Genomic DNA, 18,464 nt, shown 5'->3' with positions numbered 1-18,464 from the left:
GCTGGCTTTCCTGATTGTGCTCTGGGGCTTCTTTATTCTCTAGGATGTTAGGAGCAAAGCTCTCTTCATGCCCCTCATTGGTAACAGCTTTCCTTCATTCTCCTTAGTAACATTCTTCAAGGTGGTGGCAAACCTCCACTCCAATGCACGTGGCTTCCGTGAAGTTTGCTGCACCAGCAGGGAAGACAGTGAACTCCTGTCACCCAGCTGCCAGCGCGAGAACCACCACTGAGAACATTAAAACTGCCAGTTGCAGGATGACTTCAGAAGTGCCTACCACGTCAGCAATGTGACACTACAGGGGGCCCACTTCTCAGAAGCTCCAGCGTCACAGGCAGCAAGGGACAGCCTACTATGGCACTCATACCAAACTCAGACTTGGCCTCAGGGCCATCCATTTCTATCAGGTTTGTCAACCTTCTCCTGTTTCACAGAGTTCAGTTTCTTGCTACTTGGGGAAGCCCCAGTGGTTTCACTGATGTGCTTGAGAACCTTTGAGACACCTTTATATATTGAGTCCCGTCACTGTCCCAGAACTTTAGGGCCTCAAAGACACTGGCTGAGGAACCTCTGGGCATGGAAGTCTGGAGAACCTTCTGAGAGTAAGGCAGCTATCTCGACATCAATCAAGGATGCCCGCAATAGTTGAAGGTCTGTCCAGCATGCAGTCTGAAAATAGCCATGACTGACTTCTAGCATAGGCCCTTGATGCCCCAGAAAGGGACAGAGAGCACTGCAGACCCCGCAGAGAATGGTAACCCCACCAGCCCAACAGCTTTTCCTCTATTCCCCTCCTCTAGCTCCTCTTTAGATATTTTAATTTTGAATAAGGATGGATGCATAGTTAAAGAGAGGAAACCAAAACCACAAAGACCAGGGGCATATATTGTGATGGTTATGACCTTCCAGGTACACACATGTTATAAATAAAGACAATGCCTCGATACCACCATTTCCAAGCTTCAAATTCAGTGAATGCAGATGCCCCAAATTATAAACCCTTGGAGGAAAGGAAGACTCGTGATTAAGAAAATCCTCCTCTCATGAGTGACATCCTGAAGTCTGATGTGCTAAGAGCCTTCGGATCCCAGAGACCTGACACCTGACCCTCTGCCAGGTGTCAGAACACAGCAAGTTCCAGGGGGGAAGGGACCTTGGGTGCATCAGCTGGTGCCAGCCCCTCACTTCTACAGATGAGGAATCAGAAGCCCACACGCCTAAGTTCATGCGTATGTTCACCTGAGAAGTTTAAGTTCCTCCGGCCTCAGCTTTCTGGAAGTAAGCTCAGCGTTCTTTGCATCATCTGCCTCCCTTCTCAGCCAAGGTCACTGCTGAATTCCAGAGCGGGAAACTAACTCTGGGCCCCCAAACTCCATCCCTCTGAATCTAGTATTTCCTTGCTGCCCCAGGTGTCGAGCTCTTCCTGCCCCCTATCAAACTTGGAGGATAAATATCCACTTGATGCAGAAAAACAGGTATGAGTCTTCATCTCAACACAGAAAAATGGAAACTGCTTTCAGGATGGGCTCTCATGGGGCAGCTCAGATGCTCACAGGTGCTTACAGCTCTGTGCCAGAAGAGGTTTCAGTTCGTGAAGGAAGCATCTGTCCATGGTCTCCAGAAACACCGTCACGAACCCTCCAAAGGGCTCACGAGGGAAGGGTAACTACATGACAGGCAAATTACCAAGAGAAGCAACAGAATGCACACTGGAACGTGAAATACCTTTCAGAGCTTTTAGTCACTAAGCGGTAATAATACAAGAAAGAAAAGGGAGGCGTTCCAAGTTTAGACGGCTTTTACTTTGTTCCAACACCGGCGCTCGGAGTTGTTACAACCTGGCCCTCTCGGCTCCCTCCATCGCCTATTACACGGAGGACATAATGAGGTCTACTGTTCACTGTACACTTAACTCCCCTACATTTTGTTAATGAAAAACCTCCCTCCTGCACCCAAGGCCAGCGCTCAGCGGGCTCTCTGCTGTCCGGCACCGTGGCCAGGGCACTCAGCTTGTCCGCCTGCGCCACTCTGGTCATCACATCCTCTGGGCACCTCGCTGCCTGCTGCGGAAACAAACAGCAGGGTGGAAGAGTTGAGAAACTGCAGGCCTGGGGGAAGAGGAACCCAAGCAGGAAAGGGGGCAGACTGCCGGATCCTGGGATGAGGGGAAGAAGTCGCCAACTGGTGAACAGGCAGACAGCCTGGCAGAGGCACGGAGCTGGCTGCTGTCAGTGTTTCAGCCCTGGCTTCATGGAGCCCTCGTGGATTAGGGGGCGGGGGAGGGGAGCACAAGGTTAAGGGATGACAAACTGAACCCTGTGCACGTGGCCTGCCTGCCTGGGGGATGGGGAAATCCCTGTCAGCTTCCGCTCGGCTCACTTAATGCACTGGACAAATGTTCGTGAAGCACCTGCAACAGGCCGAGATGCTTCCTTTCAGGACCGCAAAGAGATGTTCTCTCATAGATCTGTATTTTATTGTGAGCTGGGGCGGACGCTTATGTTTTTCATTCCTTCCCAGCTCAAAGGAGACTACAGGTCATGCGCCCTCCCTCTCCTTTCCCCACCACGCTAATCTCCCAGAAGGCCTAGGCGGCCGGTCTTGCTGCCCAGCCTCTCCTCTGTCTCCTTCCTCACATTCCCGCCTCCAGTCCTCCTGACCCCTTCATTCCTTCTCTCCACGTCCACCTCCAAGGCAAAGACCCTTCCCCGCGGCCCAGGTTCCCCATCTCCTCCCACGTCTGCCCCTACATCCACCACCCAAGCGCCCCAGGCCTCCCTGTTCTTGTCCCGCGGGATTCCACAGGGTGGCCATGCCTGCCCCGTCCTTCTCCCTCTGGTTTCACAGCAGCCTGGACCGCTCACGGCAACATGGCCTCAGGCTGGCTCACGTTCACACCTCAGGAGCCTCCCTCACCCCCGACCCTGAGTGCCATCGCCCTGTCTGCCTCTGCGTCCACCGGGGCTCCCACAACGCTTCCCGTGCGGGGCCGGGGGGACCACACGCCAGTCCTTCAGCCCCGCCCACTTCTCCCCAAACCTTGTCCTCTGTCCAGCACGCTGGCCTCCCTGCCCCCGGCACAGGCTGCTGGTCCACAAAGCCCCTTCCCCCTTCCTCCCCAGCACGCAGCTAGATTAAGTCTCCCAGCTCCTACTGCACTTAGACTGAGGGATGTAACTGGTTTTAGGTGAGAAAATGTGAGTGGAAATAACATGGGCTGTCCCGAGGCCTTGCCATAAAAGCATTCACACACATTCTTCCCCGCACACGTCTCTCCACAGCTAGCTGGGTTGTGAAACTTACTCTCTTAGAGCAGAGGCAAACATCTACTTTTAAAAAATGAAGGACAAAATAGATAATAAGCTGCCGGAGTTTGCTGTATGTTTTACGCCGTGCAGTACAAATGGCACAGGGAGTGTTCAAGCTGGCCGAGAACAGCCCAGGGCTGTGACGAAGGATAGGAGACAGGGGCTGAGCTGTGTGGTAAAGACCAGCAGCATCCCTTCCACATCCTCATCTAGGGTAAGGGAGAGTTTGACAACTCTGGTCTTGAAGCCAGAGGGTAAGGTCTCAAGCAAAGGTGCCGGGACTTCGCTGGTGGCGCAGTGGTTAAGAATCTGCCTGCCCATGCAAGGGACACGGTTCGAGCCCTGATCTGGGAAGATCCCACATGCCGTGGAGCAAATAAGCCCGTGCGCCATTACTGAGCCCATGCGTCGCAACTACTGAAACCCGTGCGCTCTAGGGCCCATGTGCCCCAACTACTGAGCCCGCGTGCTGCAACTACTGAAGCCCACACACCTAGAGTCCGTGCTCCTCCGCAACAAGAGAGGCCACCACAATGAGAAGCCCGCGCACCACAATGAAGAGTAGCCCCCGCTCACTGCAACTAGAGAAAGCCTGCATGCAACAACGAAGACCCAACGCAGCCAAAAACAAATAAAATTTTTTTTTTAATCCCCAAACACATTTAAAAAAAAATAAAGCAGCAGTCCCCAGCCTTTTTGGCACCAGGGACCGGTTTCGTGGAAGACAATTTTTCCATGGACGGGGGGGCGGGGGGCGGGGATGGCTCAGGCGGTACTGCGAGCGATGGGGAGCGGCTGATGAAGCTTCGCTCGCTGGCCCGCCACTCACCTCCTGCTGTGCGGCCAGGTTCCTAATAGGCCACAGACCAGTACCGGTCCGTGGCCCAGAGCTTGGGGACCCCTCGTCTAAAGCCACCAGGGAAAATGAAGCCACATTTAGAAAATGAAGACAGGAGAGCCACGTTAACGGGGCCATGCAGCAGACCCAGGCAGACAGAATCAGCATGAAGTGTGGATGGCGGGTGGGGGGTGTGTGTGTGTGTGTGAGGGCACTGGCTGACTCAAACGCCACACCTGTGGGAGAATACAGTGACGGGAGGGGGGACTGGGGAGAGGAGATGGAATTAGGTTACAAGCAGTGATAAATGCAGAATAAGACGTCCCCACCCCCACCCCAAATAAATAAGGAAGCCACTGTGGGATCTGGAGCAGCGGGCTCCTGACAGAATGTGTTTGGGGGTTAATCTGTGGTGGTATGCAGTCACAGGGCGGCTGGTGGCAGATCAGCATCCACGGGAACACACTAGTTAGGGACCTGGCCCTCCCTGGCCCTCCACTCGGCACCGGCCCTCCAGCGCACACACGTCACGTGCTCTTGACAGAAACCTCACTTCTGTGCTGATGTCCCAGGACTCACTGTTAAGACACTCGGCCACACTTATCCTGTCTTGCTAAGGGGCAGGGGTTGATCAAAACTATTCCTGAATGCCCCAAACCCAGCTCTCTGAAACACACTCAGGCCATGGGGAAAGTTCACCTCCCAAGAGGATGGGAAGCCGCATTCCCGTGCAGGCATCACAGGAGGTTCTTCAGCCAAGATTGAGGCTATAAGCACAGAGGGAGCCCAGGTGTGGGCCGGGACAATGATATGCTCCGCGAGATAACATCAGTCACTACCAGTATCGGGACGTCAGACTTGGGAAGTACTAGCACAGGAACGGAAGGGACCTAAAGCAGACAATCCAGCCCGGCTTCCTGATCCCACTGCCCACGTTCCACTAGAAAATAGCCGTAGATGACAAGGCTCAGGAGGCTTGGTTACTCAGCAGTCCCATCCGCAAGCCCTCTCGTGAACTGATCTCACTTTGTACTCCCAAAATGCTGGAGGGTGAGAACTGTCGTCTTCATTTTACATACCGAGAAAGTGACAATAAATCATGGCAAAACTGAGATTTAAACTTTCGTTTTCTAACTCCATGTCCTTTTAGCAGGCCTCTTTTATCAAGTGTGAATTCCTGCCAGATTCTTGGCCAGATCTGAAGATGAATAAGACAAAGATTTTCACGGAGATGATGATTTAATTGGAAGCAGGCATGAAAACAAATGCACAGAATAAGAGGCTGTAAGTGCGACGGAAGGAGGACAGACTACAGGGGAGACAGAGGTGGTCACGGCCTGTACGTGCAGACACGTAATAAACAGCCACTCAGTGAAATCCTTCCATCAACCTTACTGAGCAACTACTATGTGCCAGGCACCAGTCAGGGTGTGGGGGATCCAGCAGTGAAGAAACCAGATAAAACCGCTGCCATAACATTCTGGTGGAGGGAGCTTACATTCTAATTTCAGATGGATGGATGGATGGACGGATGGATGGTTGGACAGATGGACGGATAGATGGTTGGGTGGACAGACAGATGTGTCTGGGGGAAAACCATGGAAGTTTTCACGGAGTAGATGAGTCTGGAACTAACTTTTTCTTTTTTTTTTGGCTGTGTTGGGTCTTCATTGCTGCGCGCGGGCTTTCTCTAGTTGCAGTGAGCAGGGGCTACTCTTCGTTGAGGTGCACAGGCTTCTCAGTGCGGTGGCTTCTCTTGTTGTGGAGCACGGGCTCTAGGCGCATGAGCTTCAGTAGTTGTGGCATGCGGGTTCAGTAGTTGTGGCCTGCGGGCTCTAGAGCGCAGGCTCAGTAGTTATGGCACACGGGCTTGGTCGCTCCATGGCATGTGGGATCTTCCTGGACCAGGGCTCGAACCCGTGTCCCCTGCATTGGCAGGCAGATTCTTAACCACTGCGCCACCAGGGAAGCCCCTGAACTAACTCTTGAAAACTGAAGACAAGGTGTTGGTCAGGGAAAGGAGGGGAAAGCCGGGAAGGCCCTGCAGGAGCAGCAGCAGCACAGGGAAAACCATGAGGGTGTTCATCAGTCAGGGCTCTCTGGGGACCTTCGAGTCATTCCCTGGGGCTAAAGTGTTGGGGGCAAGCAAGGGATAGAGGTGGGGAGGCAGGCAGGGGCTACAGAACTTGGATTTGTCATGCAGGTCATAGGGAACCAGTGAAAGGTTTTCAAGAAAGTTGATAACAAAGACAGTACCATTAAGCACAAATACGAGGGGTGCATATGTTGGGAAGAGTCCTCTCTCAAAGTAGCTTGTTTAGTAATCTTACTCTCTACTAGAAAAAATTCTAAAATAGTCACAGGGAAGAGGCAGTGTCGCCTAGAAGAGAGAGCCTGGGCTCAGAAGTCCAGGAAGCCAGACTCAAACCCTAGCTTTGGAACATGGTGTGGCCTTGAAACAGTCACTTCAACTCTCTGAGACTGAGATTTTCATCAGTAAAACGGGTGTATTGCCACCCACCTGACAGAGCTGTCATGCGGATTAGAGATACAATATACGAAGTGTGTGGCATCTAGTAGGGGATCCCCACACGATTGTTTTTAGCCATCATAGGCCAAAGAAGTCCCTAGACTTCTGGAACTGCATCATGGCGAAGAGGTCTGGCCTCCCAGGAGCCATCCTTGGTCCTCCTGACAGGCACGCACACTGAATTGCAGAGGCTGAGGCAGCCCAAATGGCAAATCTTGGGTTCTTTTAAAAATAACTTGAATGGTGTACTAGTGCAAAGAGGGTTTGTGCTCCATGGTTCTAACAACAGTTTAGAAAAGTGACCCAGAAATTTCCCCCAAGACAGGAGGGTTAGATTTTTTGAATATTTCCTGATGAGCCCACCAAGACTGATATTTGTATTGCTTTACGGCAGCAATATGCCTATCACCATCCCAAACTTACATCCCTTCCTATAGGGTTTGAAGAAACAGCAGCCATTGTTTTCAAATAAAATCATTTCACAGAGGCCAGTTCATATTATTCATCCTCAGATAAGCCACTCCACAATGACTGGCGTCCACCAACAGGCCACCCACCCAGGCATGTATTAAATTGTTATGCAACAGACTCACTTCACAAGCTCGGGTCTTTTACCAAATTGCAGAAAACTATACAAGAGTCATAACTGGTTCCCCCACAAAAGGGAAGGAAGACCTTGCTTCCCCAAAACAGGATTAAAACATTCAACACTACCTAGAGACCCAACTTATAAAAATGTAGCTTTTCTTTTTGTCATCGCCTTGGGAGAAAGAGGAAGAGGCAACTCGCAGAATCTGCACACTTTCTGCACAGTCAACTTGAGTGCTGTGGTGCAGCCCACGCCCTCCCCTACCCTCCCCCACCCTCCCCCACCCCCTCACAGCACTCCTCCCCTCCCCCACCCACATACCTCTTTGGAGCACCAGGCACATTTTGGGTGGATTAGCAGACATTCTTCACACGAGGTGGCACTTCCACTAGTGCATATGTTGAGACCTTCAAAGAAAGATAAAGATGCACCAATTCGTTTCTGGCCCTAATCTCTATTCATGAGGCTTTTGAATGGGGCGGGAGGAGGAGTCACTTCCTTTTTTTTTTAACAGGGGAGCTCCGTGAGGCTGAGGCGTGCAAGGCCCCTGTGCTAACTGCAGGTGAAGGCTCACTGGCCAGAGCTAAAGCCTCACAGTTTTTGAAGCACCCACCACGCGCACACTTGTGTTAGCCGCTCCCATTCCTCCTGCTGCGCCCACTTGGATTCCCACCGCCTTCTCCCGAAACACGGCAGGTCCTGTCTCACTGAGGGGGAACGAGGCCCCTCTACACGCAGTCCAGCCAAAACGACAGAAATAGTACAAAAAGGAAAGAAAAAAAAAAACGATCGATCTGTTTCAGGCATAAGAAAATGCTAAATCAGGTAGTCACGCCAAATCCACAGTGTACCACAAGAAGCCAGCACAGCCCTTAGAGAATACATCCCAGGAGTACAATGTCAGCTGAAGATATGGGAAATCCATTAATGCAATATATCTACTAGAAGGTCAAGTAAGAAAAAAACATACCACCTCAGGAGGTAATAAAAAGGCATTTGATCACACTCAGAATCCATCCCTGATTTTTAAATAAAGTCAGAAACTAAGATTAGAAGGAAACTGCTTTATTGCTATAAAAGTCACTTATTTCAAGCCCAGGCCAGTACCTCCTCCACCCCCTGTCCCTCTGCCGTTCATCTGGGGAGGGGCCTCCCGAGGCAGGCTCAACTGTGGGACTGAAGTTAAAGCCCTTGTCCCCTCTCCTCCCCCACCTCCCTACCTCACTCTACGCCCCCCTCCAGCTCCCACCCCCAACAGCAAAGACATTCTTGGTGAAACTTAGCATCCAGTTCTTTTTCTTCCTTTCTGAAACATCCCCGACAGATTTCTTTTGACCAAGAGCGGAACTGGTTGGTTTTTCTCTGAACAGAAATAACGTTATTTGGTCTTCACAGCACTAACAGACCCACTGGTCCCTTCTGGTTATTGCCTAGGGGCACAGCAGATAAATAGAAAAAAGGAAAACCCAGGGCCACCAGCCCTAGGAAGAAGGGCTCAGACCATAAAGGGGAAAAAAAGAGTCAAGGAGATTAACAAGAGAGAGTGGAGGGGAAAACACCGGGAGGCGGAGACTATTCCCTAGCTCCACAAAACAACGTAACAATATTGGTTGTAAGACATCTTAGAACTGTAACATTTCCCTAATTTGCTAATTTTAACTCTCTGCTTCTTCTTTGTCACTAGCAGTGAAAACCCACAGAAATTGGGTGATGCAGGAAGCTGCACCGTGTCACCCCACACTAGAGGGAACAAATACCATTTGGGATCAGAATGGCAGCTGGGATGGAACCTGAGGTGCTAGGAAGAAAGGCAGGGCATCTTTGGGAGCCCACAGAGGGCGAGAATGATGGCTTTCCCCAGCCAGAGACCCCAACCTGAACCCTCCCCACCAGCCATCGCCCTGTTGGGACCCCCCCTGCCTCATACCCCTGGAGCTGGGGGACCACAATCTCACTGCCAGGCCTACAGCAGGACCTCCTGGGTGCAGTGCTGGACTCAGAACACATTTTCCAGGAGAAACAAGCTGGGACCAACCACCGTGCACGCCTCATTTCAGGAGGAAGAGTCCTTTCCGGGTCCCAAACACTCACCAAGAAGGTCTTAGAATCCAGCCCACGGGGAAGTTGGGCTTGCCTGCCTCCTGCCTGCCTTGACAACCTCCTTTCTCATTTTAAAATGAATCCACTCACTTGGAGACTTGCAGGCAGGCACTTTTTAAAACACCTTTTAAATAATGCCATTTGCAGCAACATGGATGGTCCTAGAGATTGTCATACTGAGTAAAGTAAGTCAGACAAAGAAAGACAAATATCATATGATATCGCTTATATGTGGAATCTTAAAAAAGGCTACAAATGAACTTATCTACAAACAGAAATAGAGTTACAGATGTAGAAAACAAACTTATAGTTACCGAGGGATAAGGGGGGAGGGGAGGGATAATTAATTAATTAATTAAAATAAAATAAAATATAATAAAATTTAAAAGCCTTTTAAAAAAGAGAATGATGGCAGGAAAAGTTTCAAAATGCCAGTTCCATGTTTCGGTCTAATCTCCTTACCTGAGTCACTTTGCTGTACAGCAGAAATAAACACAACATTGTAAATCAACTATACTTCAATTAAAAAAAAATATATTCCCCAGAATACTTAGCTTGAAGTACTGACATTAAATAAACAGATGTGGATAACTGAAAAAAAGAAAAAAAATCTCCTTACCTGTCAGAAACCACTACCTGAGGGGGTGAAAAAAATCAAAACTAGAATGAAAGTGACTTTTATCCTGCTCTCCTCAACCTTATCAAATACACACTCAGGCCCTTGTGGCATGTCATTTGCTTTGATGTATAAAATCATTTCTATAAAAATAATGGAACTGTAGAACCCTGGAGCCAGAAATGCTTTAGCATGAGCTCGTCAAGTCACCTCATTTTACAGTTGAAAACATGAGAAAACAAGAGTGACTTGAAAGTAGGAGCCCAGTCTACAAGTAAGAGGTCAGAAGGGGCACTGGTTGGCAAGTGCCCACATAGGGTACCTGTCTGGGGATCCCTGCACCATCCCAGACGCAGGCCATGTGATCAGTGAGCTCCAGGGTCCTCTGGAGGAGAGAAGTCCAACAGGCCCTCAGTCAGAAAGGAATTTGAGATTGGATGTCTCATTTATGTCTCTGCCCTGATTAACATAAATTCACAAACACCGCTTTCTAAATACCAGGGCCTCATCACCGAGCTCTGGGACCTTGGGTCGGGGGTCTCGGGTTCACAGCGTTAAGGGCTCCTCCGTTCTGACCCATATCAGACTGGGCTCTGGTCTTGTGCTTTGTCAGCCTGAAAGACCTTGGACATAATCCTGAAGAGGCTCCAAGGATGTGACAGGCATCTGGTATGAAAACATACTGAACAACTATAAAATATTTGTCACCCTTAATTGTTTCTGTTACTCTGACATATTCACATGCAATATAGTAAAGTAGTTTCCCTGCACTCAAAATGATTCCTCTAAAATCACATTGCTATAATTTGTAGTAACTGCAAATGGAAAGTAACCTTTAAAAATCGTATAAAAATTAAAAATTTACTTTCAATATAAAAATAAAATTTGGTTGCTTTTGGGACACATTAAAATTCAAGAAACCCTGTCCTAAGCATGTCCCAAACGCCAAGCACTGGACTACGGGATGCTAGACATACAGAGACGAATGACCCAGGCCTTGCTCCCCAGGAGCTCACAGTCTGCCAGGGACCAGGTAGCAGCCAGGAACTCAGGGCACCAGAAGCATAGACTGTGTGTTGATATGAGCCACAGTGCCAGCCTCACTCCCTCTGGCATCTCTCCTCTTTCCACCTATTAATATTTCAGTAAGCTTAGATTTGGCTGGATGAGTCACTTGGCACCAATAGCATTTTCAAAGGAAGGAAGCAATGAAAAAAACGTTCAACAGCTGCAGTTCACAAATGTCAGAGTGTTGTGTCTAGGTCATGGTAATAGGTGCTAGCGGCCCAGACAGTGGCCACAACTTTGCGTGGTAACTGTTTGCACAGTGACCATTCCAGCTCAATGTCAACTGCCTGCAGCCCTTAGTGTCTCTGAAGCCGGGGATTTACTGCAAACCATCATCTGAAAACAGTCTCCTTCCCAAACTCATTGACTCATCCTTGCCTGTCATCAGTCATATCCAGGCAGCCGCCATGTCTGGCCGATTCTTCCTTCAAGATGCATGAAATGTTTCTCCTAATCCAACCCTTCCTGCCTGCACCCTCCTCCAGCTAGGTGAGAGAAACACAATCCCGAATTACATTTTACTCATTGTTTTCAAGACAACAGAAAATAAAAACATTTCATCATTCCTGTTCGGGAGGGGGCGGGGAAGTGGTAAGGCACTGGAGTGCCTCTCCCCATGCCCTGAACCACAATCCCCACGTGTGACAAAGTCTTTCCAGTGCTCATTCTAGCAATTAAAGAGTCATCAGTCTAAAGATGTTACCATGAAGTGTAAATACGCCCTAGGAAGGATCTGTCTTGTTTATATCTTTACTGCCTTTCTGAATAGCAGACGTCTGCAAAAACACGCGACAACGTCGGCTTTACAGATATGACTTTTTTTTTTAAAAAAACACCAATTCAAACACTAGAATACTACGTGGCTTTAAAAAAGAATGTGCATGCTCCCTATTCCCTGCATACTGATATGAAGCTCACTCGGATATACTTATCGCTAAGTTAACAGAAAAGGCAAGGTACAGAACAGTGTGTTTAGTGCTGCCTTTCAATAAAACTGGGGGAGGGAGATTTGTAATAAATGTACAGAAAACACTATAGATCCATAAGAAACGGACAGGGATGGTCTGAGCAGGGAAGGGGGGCGGGGCAATGTCCCAGACTAACGGGCAACAAGAATGGAAAAGAGATCTCTCACCCTACACTTGTTATGCTTTAAAAAGGCATGTGAATATATTACCTATTGAAAAATTTATTTTTAAAAAGACAACTGGGGACTTCCCTGGTGGCACAGTGGTTAAGAATCTGCCTTCCAATGCCGGGGATGTGGATTCGATCCCTGGTCAGGGAGCTAGATCCCACATGCCGCAACTAAGGAGCCCTGGATTTTCGTTAATGATGTGGTTCATTAATTGTAACAAATATGCCATATGAATGCAAGATGTAAATAATAGGCAAAATGGGAAGTGAGGCATATGGGAACTCTCTATACTACCTTCTCAATTTTTCTGTAACTAAAATTGTTTTACAAGTTTAGAAAGCTGAGGTTTTTGTTTTTAAGGTCATTGAAACCATGGTAGGAGTGGCCGGGCGGGGAGGACTCAAAAGAGTACCAATCACTGTGTCTGTATCAGGGACCTCAAGGTAAGTGAGACGCGGCAATTCACCACGTAACAGAAGAGGCAGCCCCCAGTCTCTCTAACAGACAGAATATGCTATGAGAGCAAGGCAAGGAGAGGCCAACCCTGCTCCACCCAAGGGATGCAGACAAGGCTTCACAGAGGACGGGACATTTGGGCTGGAGTCATGGGTTGAGGAAAAGGATATCCTGGCACGAAAGATTATTGGCTTATTGGCTACAAGTCATTTAACCTTTCCTGGCCTCAGCATCTTCCTGCAAACAATTCCAGGGGTGGACTAAACGGCCTCTATCATAGATTCCAGCTCAAAAAATCTTGACACACTCAAATGAGTTCTCTCCCTCGCACGATGAATGTTTCCTCCTAATAATGAGGAAATAATGAGAGTCCCTGACCTCAAAGCGAGTTGTAGAAGGAGGCCAAGGAGGTGAGGATGGGACACTCCGCCTCCAACACACACACACAGTACCAAGACTCATGTTCATCCATTCATTCAACAAGTATGAGTCAGGCACTGTTCTAGGCACAGAGGATACAGTGTCAAATAGAACGGACAAAACTCCCTGCCCTCACGGAGCTTTCGTCCTGGTGAGGGGCAGAATGCTCAGAAGACAAGATGGACAATAAGCCAGATAAGGAAGTGCGTTCGATGGTGATAAGTGCTAGGGAGAAAAATCAAGGAAGGCAAGGAGACAGGAAGAATGTGGGGCAGGAGGCTGCAGCTCTGGCTGAGCTGGAGACACTGAGAAAAGGCTGGGGGGGAGTGGGGGGGGGTGGAGGCGCCCCACCGTGCAGAGATCTGCAGGGAGACCATTCCAGGCAGAGGGAAGGCCTGCAGCTGAGCTCGAAGACAACGAGGCCCTCGGTGCTGGACTGAAGTGCATGAGGGGAAGTGATGAGAGGCACGGGGGGCAGGGGGCGTTCATGGAGAGCCTGGCAGGACACTGGCAGGACTTCCGGAAGCCACTGGAGGGTTTGAAGCAGAGCGACACGATCTAACTTGAGTTTTAACAGGATCACTGAGCGAGAGTTGAGAATAACTCTACAAGAGACAAGCAACCATCTCTGAAAAGCTCTGGGGGACGGGGGGGGGGGGAGGGCGGGGGGCGGGGGCGGGTAGGGAACCAGCCTGGAGGTGGGGAGGGGCACTCTACAGCCCTGCCTCGAGCATCCGCCACAGGGGAGGCGTCAAGGCCTGTCTGGGAGCAAACTTTTCACCACGTGGCCCAGGAATCCAACCCTGCATCCAACAGAAGCAGCAGCCTCACAAACAAATGGGCACCTATAAATAAAGTGTTCCTTTACATTTATAAAGGCCATTAATCCCATTCCAACGGGAAAGAAGCCCTCCGCCCCAACCAACTGAAAATACCTGGGAAGCGACCCCACCCCATTAACACAGCTGCACACCGCCACGTGAAAGGGCCACCATCATTTAAGTACTGTGTAATCGTCCCACACGAGGTTAAAACTTCTCAGAATGTTTCCATGAGCTGGCTGGAGGAGAAAAAGTAGTTACCAGGGTAGGCAGGCACAAAGGGCCTTCTGCCAACTACTTAGATATTTTAATTCTCCGTTGCCTCAGTAGCTAAATGAGCATGGAGAACAAGCAAGAGAGGAATACTAATTAGAGCTAATTAGGCCCTGCCCTCTTCTGCCTCAATCCCCTTTATTCAAAGTCCCCCTAATTCAAGGGCGATGGCCCTAAAGTGTAAATACCTAGGGTAAACAGCAGCCGACGCACCAAACCCCCTGTTTGCATTTCTGAACCTTTGCCTGGTTACCTGAGGAGGGCTGCAAACCCAAGGCCAAATTCCAACAGCCCCAGCATAGACCACAGAATCATGGGGGGAGGGAGGGCTGCCAACAGGACTGCAGTAAATAGGATAAAGGGCTCTCCTAGGATTTCGAGCATTCTAACGTGCAGGACATTCACCAGAAGAACATTTGATTTTTTTCCTTTTAATAAACAATGATAGCAAACATGACTCCAGTTCCGCAGCCCGATCAATGCCACACTCCTCCCTCCTTCTTAGTAGAGATCAAGGGCCTCACCCCAGAGAAACCCTTCCCTGGTTATGTGGGAAGACCATATCTTCAGGTCCTGTCTGGAGGCCCTCGGCAAGGGGATAATAAGGAGAGCAGATAACCCTGGGATGGGGGTTGTCAGCCTGCCAGGGACTTGTTTGAAGTGAGACCCCTTAAATTAGAAGTCTGTTTCCTGCTGGATTAAACACACAGATGAAAGATGTATACAAACTTTGAAAAACAGAAATCACAACGCAAATGGAAAATAATGTATTGAAAGAATTATTTGCAACTGGAAGTATTTAAGGTTTTACTAGAATCCGAATGTCAAACTGTAAGGAAACTAAGAAGTCATCTCCTTCAGCAGTTCCCAAACTTTTGGATTTCACAGATTATTAGGATCATTATGATTTAAAAAGAAAACAAAAAGAGAAGCTAAAATGTATATAGGATTGCCAGATTTTTTCTTTTGCTCAAAATGAAAACCTACTCTCTATTAGCATTACAAATTATTAAAAGAAGTTTTCCCACCAAAAATAAAAAAGACACAATTTCAAATTAGAGGACAGTCCTTGGGAAGCAGGGGGCTGTTGGCAATGATATACTCCTGTGTGTGACACAGGATCCATCCTTCTCTTTGCCTTTCCCTGGGGACCCATGAAAACATCAGCAATGGGCACTGGTTGCCAGATGGGTGTTTGGAAACCGGTGACCTACCCCAAGCTCTGCAGTGAAAAAAGAAACCTGCTACAGTAATAAGTTTGAATTAGGCCCTGAAGAAAGTTTTTGTTTGCCCAGACCTCTCCTCTCTCTCAGACAGAAACCTCCACTGCCTTCATGTAAATGAGACACGGCAGGGGACAGTCCTTCCCTCCCTCGCAGCCAGACATTTGCTTCACGAGAGCAATCAAGAATCTCGGGCTTGAAAGTGAATTGAGCACCCCAACACAATGATCTCCTACGGGAAAGGAGAAAGTTTGGAGCTTCTTGCTTGGGGCGGGGCGGGGGGGTGGCGGTTGGCGGTAGCTCATCTGCCTAGCAGCCCCAGAGCCCAACAGAGCATCCCTCAGCTGCGGCCTTAAATTGCCACATCCAGCCCCCTCCCAACTCCGAAAACTTAAAGCAGGTAACTGAGGGCTCCTCACGCAGCCGCCGGCCCAGGGCAGTATCGCGCGAGTGCAACTGCACACCCCCTGCCCTCCGTTCCACAATCAATCCTCCAGAATTAAGGGAGCGTGCTGCACGGGGTGTTTGTAAACTCCGGGATAAAGCCAGGCAGAAGGAATCAGATCGGGATGTTCCAGCTGGGGCTTGGTTCCCAGGTGGGGCTGTGGTTTGGGACGCGGGTCTCCCCTCGGGTATGCGAGGGCTTGGGGGAGGAAAGAGGGGGTTACATCTTTAAAGGAAGGCGGCTGGCCTAGGCGTGGTGAAACTCTAGGATTCGCTACGAGGGCCTGAACACCCGCGTTTCCAGGAGACTAGCCTCGGGAGTAGCCCTGGCCCCCACGCTTTGGCTCCAGCGAAGACTCCGGGTCACGCGCTTCCAGCTGCCCTTCGTCTCCCCGGGACCAGGGTACCGGCGGCATCACTCGCCGCCTCCCAGCAGCCCGGCCGCCCCCGGCCGGCCACAAGGGCCGCTTTGTGCCGGGAGTGCAGAGCCCAGATCCCGACGCGGGGCTGGCGGAGGCCCTCCCCGCGCAATGGGCGCGGGCGCTCGCGGGCTGGGTCAGCAGACGGGCAGGGCTGTTTACTCAGGAAGGCTCCTCCTCGCCAGGGAGGGGACCGGAGGCCGACGACAGCCCTGCGGGGCTGCGGCGGGCCGCGCGCGGGGTGGTGCACGCAGTTCGGAAGCCCCCCCACCGGGCCGTCCCCAGCGGCTCGCCACCTGGGAGTGCCCCGAGGATGCCTCCCACCTTCAGACAACGGCCTGGGGCCCTGCCCCTCCGAGACGCCAAGGGCGGCTCCGGGCGCCACAAAGTTTCTTTGCACCCCCAGCGGCACGGCTTACCTGGGAGCCGGGGCACGAGCGTGCAGAGCCCGAGGAGGCAGGCGTACAGGGACGCGGGGGCCCGCGGCATGGTGGGGCGCCCGGCTCAGCTGCGGCGCGGGCGGCGGACTCCGCGGGGGCGGGGGGCCGGGGGCCGCGGCCTGGCGGGAGGCGGGGGCGGCTGCGCTGGCCCGCGCCCCGCCGCCACCATCCCTCCCGCAGCGCTTGCCGCCGAGTCCCGGGGCCGCCGCTGCGCCGGCTCCCCGGCCGGGACGCCCGGGGTGTCGCCGCTCGGGACAGTCCCGGCGGGCGGCTCTGTGCAGGGAGGACTCCGGCTCCGGGACGCACCGCGGGCTGAGGTCCCCCCGCGCGCCGGTACACTGTGCCCGTCGCCTCCGCCCCTTCCCTTTTCTTCCTCCCTCCGGCCCGCGGGGCTCCACTTTCCTCCTCTCCTTACTCCTCCCCTTCTCTCCCCGTCCCGGCCCCCGCCCGCCTGCCACAAGGTCAGTTTACGGCGAGGCGGGGCGGGCCGAGCTCCGCCCCTCCCGGGGAGCGGCCGGCACGGGAGGCCGAGGGCATCCAGGTGGAAGTTGCTTCCGGCGCACCTGGCGGCCAGGGCAGGGGTCGAAATCCTGGGCTAGCGTCTGGCCCGGCTTCCCTAGCACCTACGGGAAGGGGGAGGGGCACGCTCCACGGACGAGCCGAGATTATACTTGGGGTTGCTGGATTTAAGGAGAGAGAGCGGGTCCGGGGCGGGGGGCGGGGAGCGGGGAATCGTGCCGTGGCAGTCTAGTCCTCCCGAAGCCGCGCTCGCCGGAGGGACGGAGGCACCGGCGAGTGTTACCGCGAGGCGACGCGCTCTGTGGGGAAGTGAGGGCACATGGGGCGTGAAGACACACACAAAACGCACTTTTCCCTCGTTAAAGTTTTGCCCCTTACGCGGATCCGAGACTGTCCAATATGTGACTATTCTGCGTTTTTCTTACGTCGATACGCTGGCGGTTTCCGTGAAGCCGAACAAATAAACTGAAGAACAGGAACAGATGCTCAGGCTTTCACCTTACCCTTTACACCTGAGCTGGTTCTAAAATTGACTGTAAGGGGCGGGGGTGGGGAGCCTCCCCTAACAGCACGTGCAAAGGACCAGGTGGGCTTGGGCTGGGCCACGATGAGTGGGTTAAGACTGGAATGGTTTATAGGCAGCAGGAGAAGAGGAAACCTCCATGTACCAATAGAAGGAAATAATAGTAGGATGCCTAACACATACAGTACCGAAAGCAGACAGCTAGCCAGGCACTGACATGTAAATAGTTACCTTGTTAATTCACGAAATCCTCCCCACAACCCTACTGTTATCCAGATGAGAAAACTGAGGCACAAAGGGGTTAACTTGCCAGGAGAAGTGACAGAGCTGGATGCATTGTCCAAACGTTCAGAATGCTTCGACTAAAAACAGAGGCAGTAAGCAGTAAAGAGCCAAGTGATCTGAACTTTGCAGATCAGGAACCAGTTGGCAAGATGGCTCTGAGTGGGCAATTCGTTCTACCTGCCCAGATTAGGGAGCTGGAGTTTAACTGTGCACTCCCACCCCCCCACTCTACCAGGGTGGTGCCCTAATGCCAGAGAAAATAAACTTATCCTTGTGGTATCGTGTGCATAGAGGCCAAGCTCCAAATTCCACTTGAAGGACAGTGTTTTATGCTTAAACTCCATGGAAATGTCATCGTACTCGAAATATTCCCCATGTTTATTCTGATGTAAGAGTTAATGCTTGTCCCCAAACATTTTCCAGTAAAATTTGTGCTGCAGGGGCTGCCCCAGGT

General features: G+C 51.3%; 1 protein-coding gene across 2 annotated transcripts in view; it reads right to left on the bottom strand.

Annotated features, from left to right (window-relative positions):
- ITGB5 (integrin subunit beta 5) overlaps positions 1–17,100 on the bottom strand; it is a 109,698-nt gene extending 92,598 nt beyond the window's left edge. For both annotated transcript variants that reach the window (XM_081235272.1, XM_081235273.1), the window contains exons 1-2: positions 16,663–17,100; positions 7,587–7,672 (exon numbers count right to left, since the gene is read on the bottom strand). In XM_081235272.1, coding sequence (XP_081091398.1) covers positions 7,587–7,672; positions 16,663–16,732 — 156 coding nt within the window. In that variant the 5' untranslated portion in view covers positions 16,733–17,100. The remainder of the gene's footprint in view (positions 1–7,586; positions 7,673–16,662) is intronic.
- Between the last annotated feature and the right edge of the window lie 1,364 nt (positions 17,101–18,464).

Source organism: Mesoplodon bidens, assembly GCF_964165515.1.
Source record: "Mesoplodon bidens genome assembly, chromosome: 5".
NCBI lineage: Eukaryota > Metazoa > Chordata > Mammalia > Artiodactyla > Ziphiidae > Mesoplodon > Mesoplodon bidens.
The sequence above is the reverse complement of the archived record's forward strand: the minus strand, read 5'-3'. Positions and strand labels throughout refer to the sequence as shown.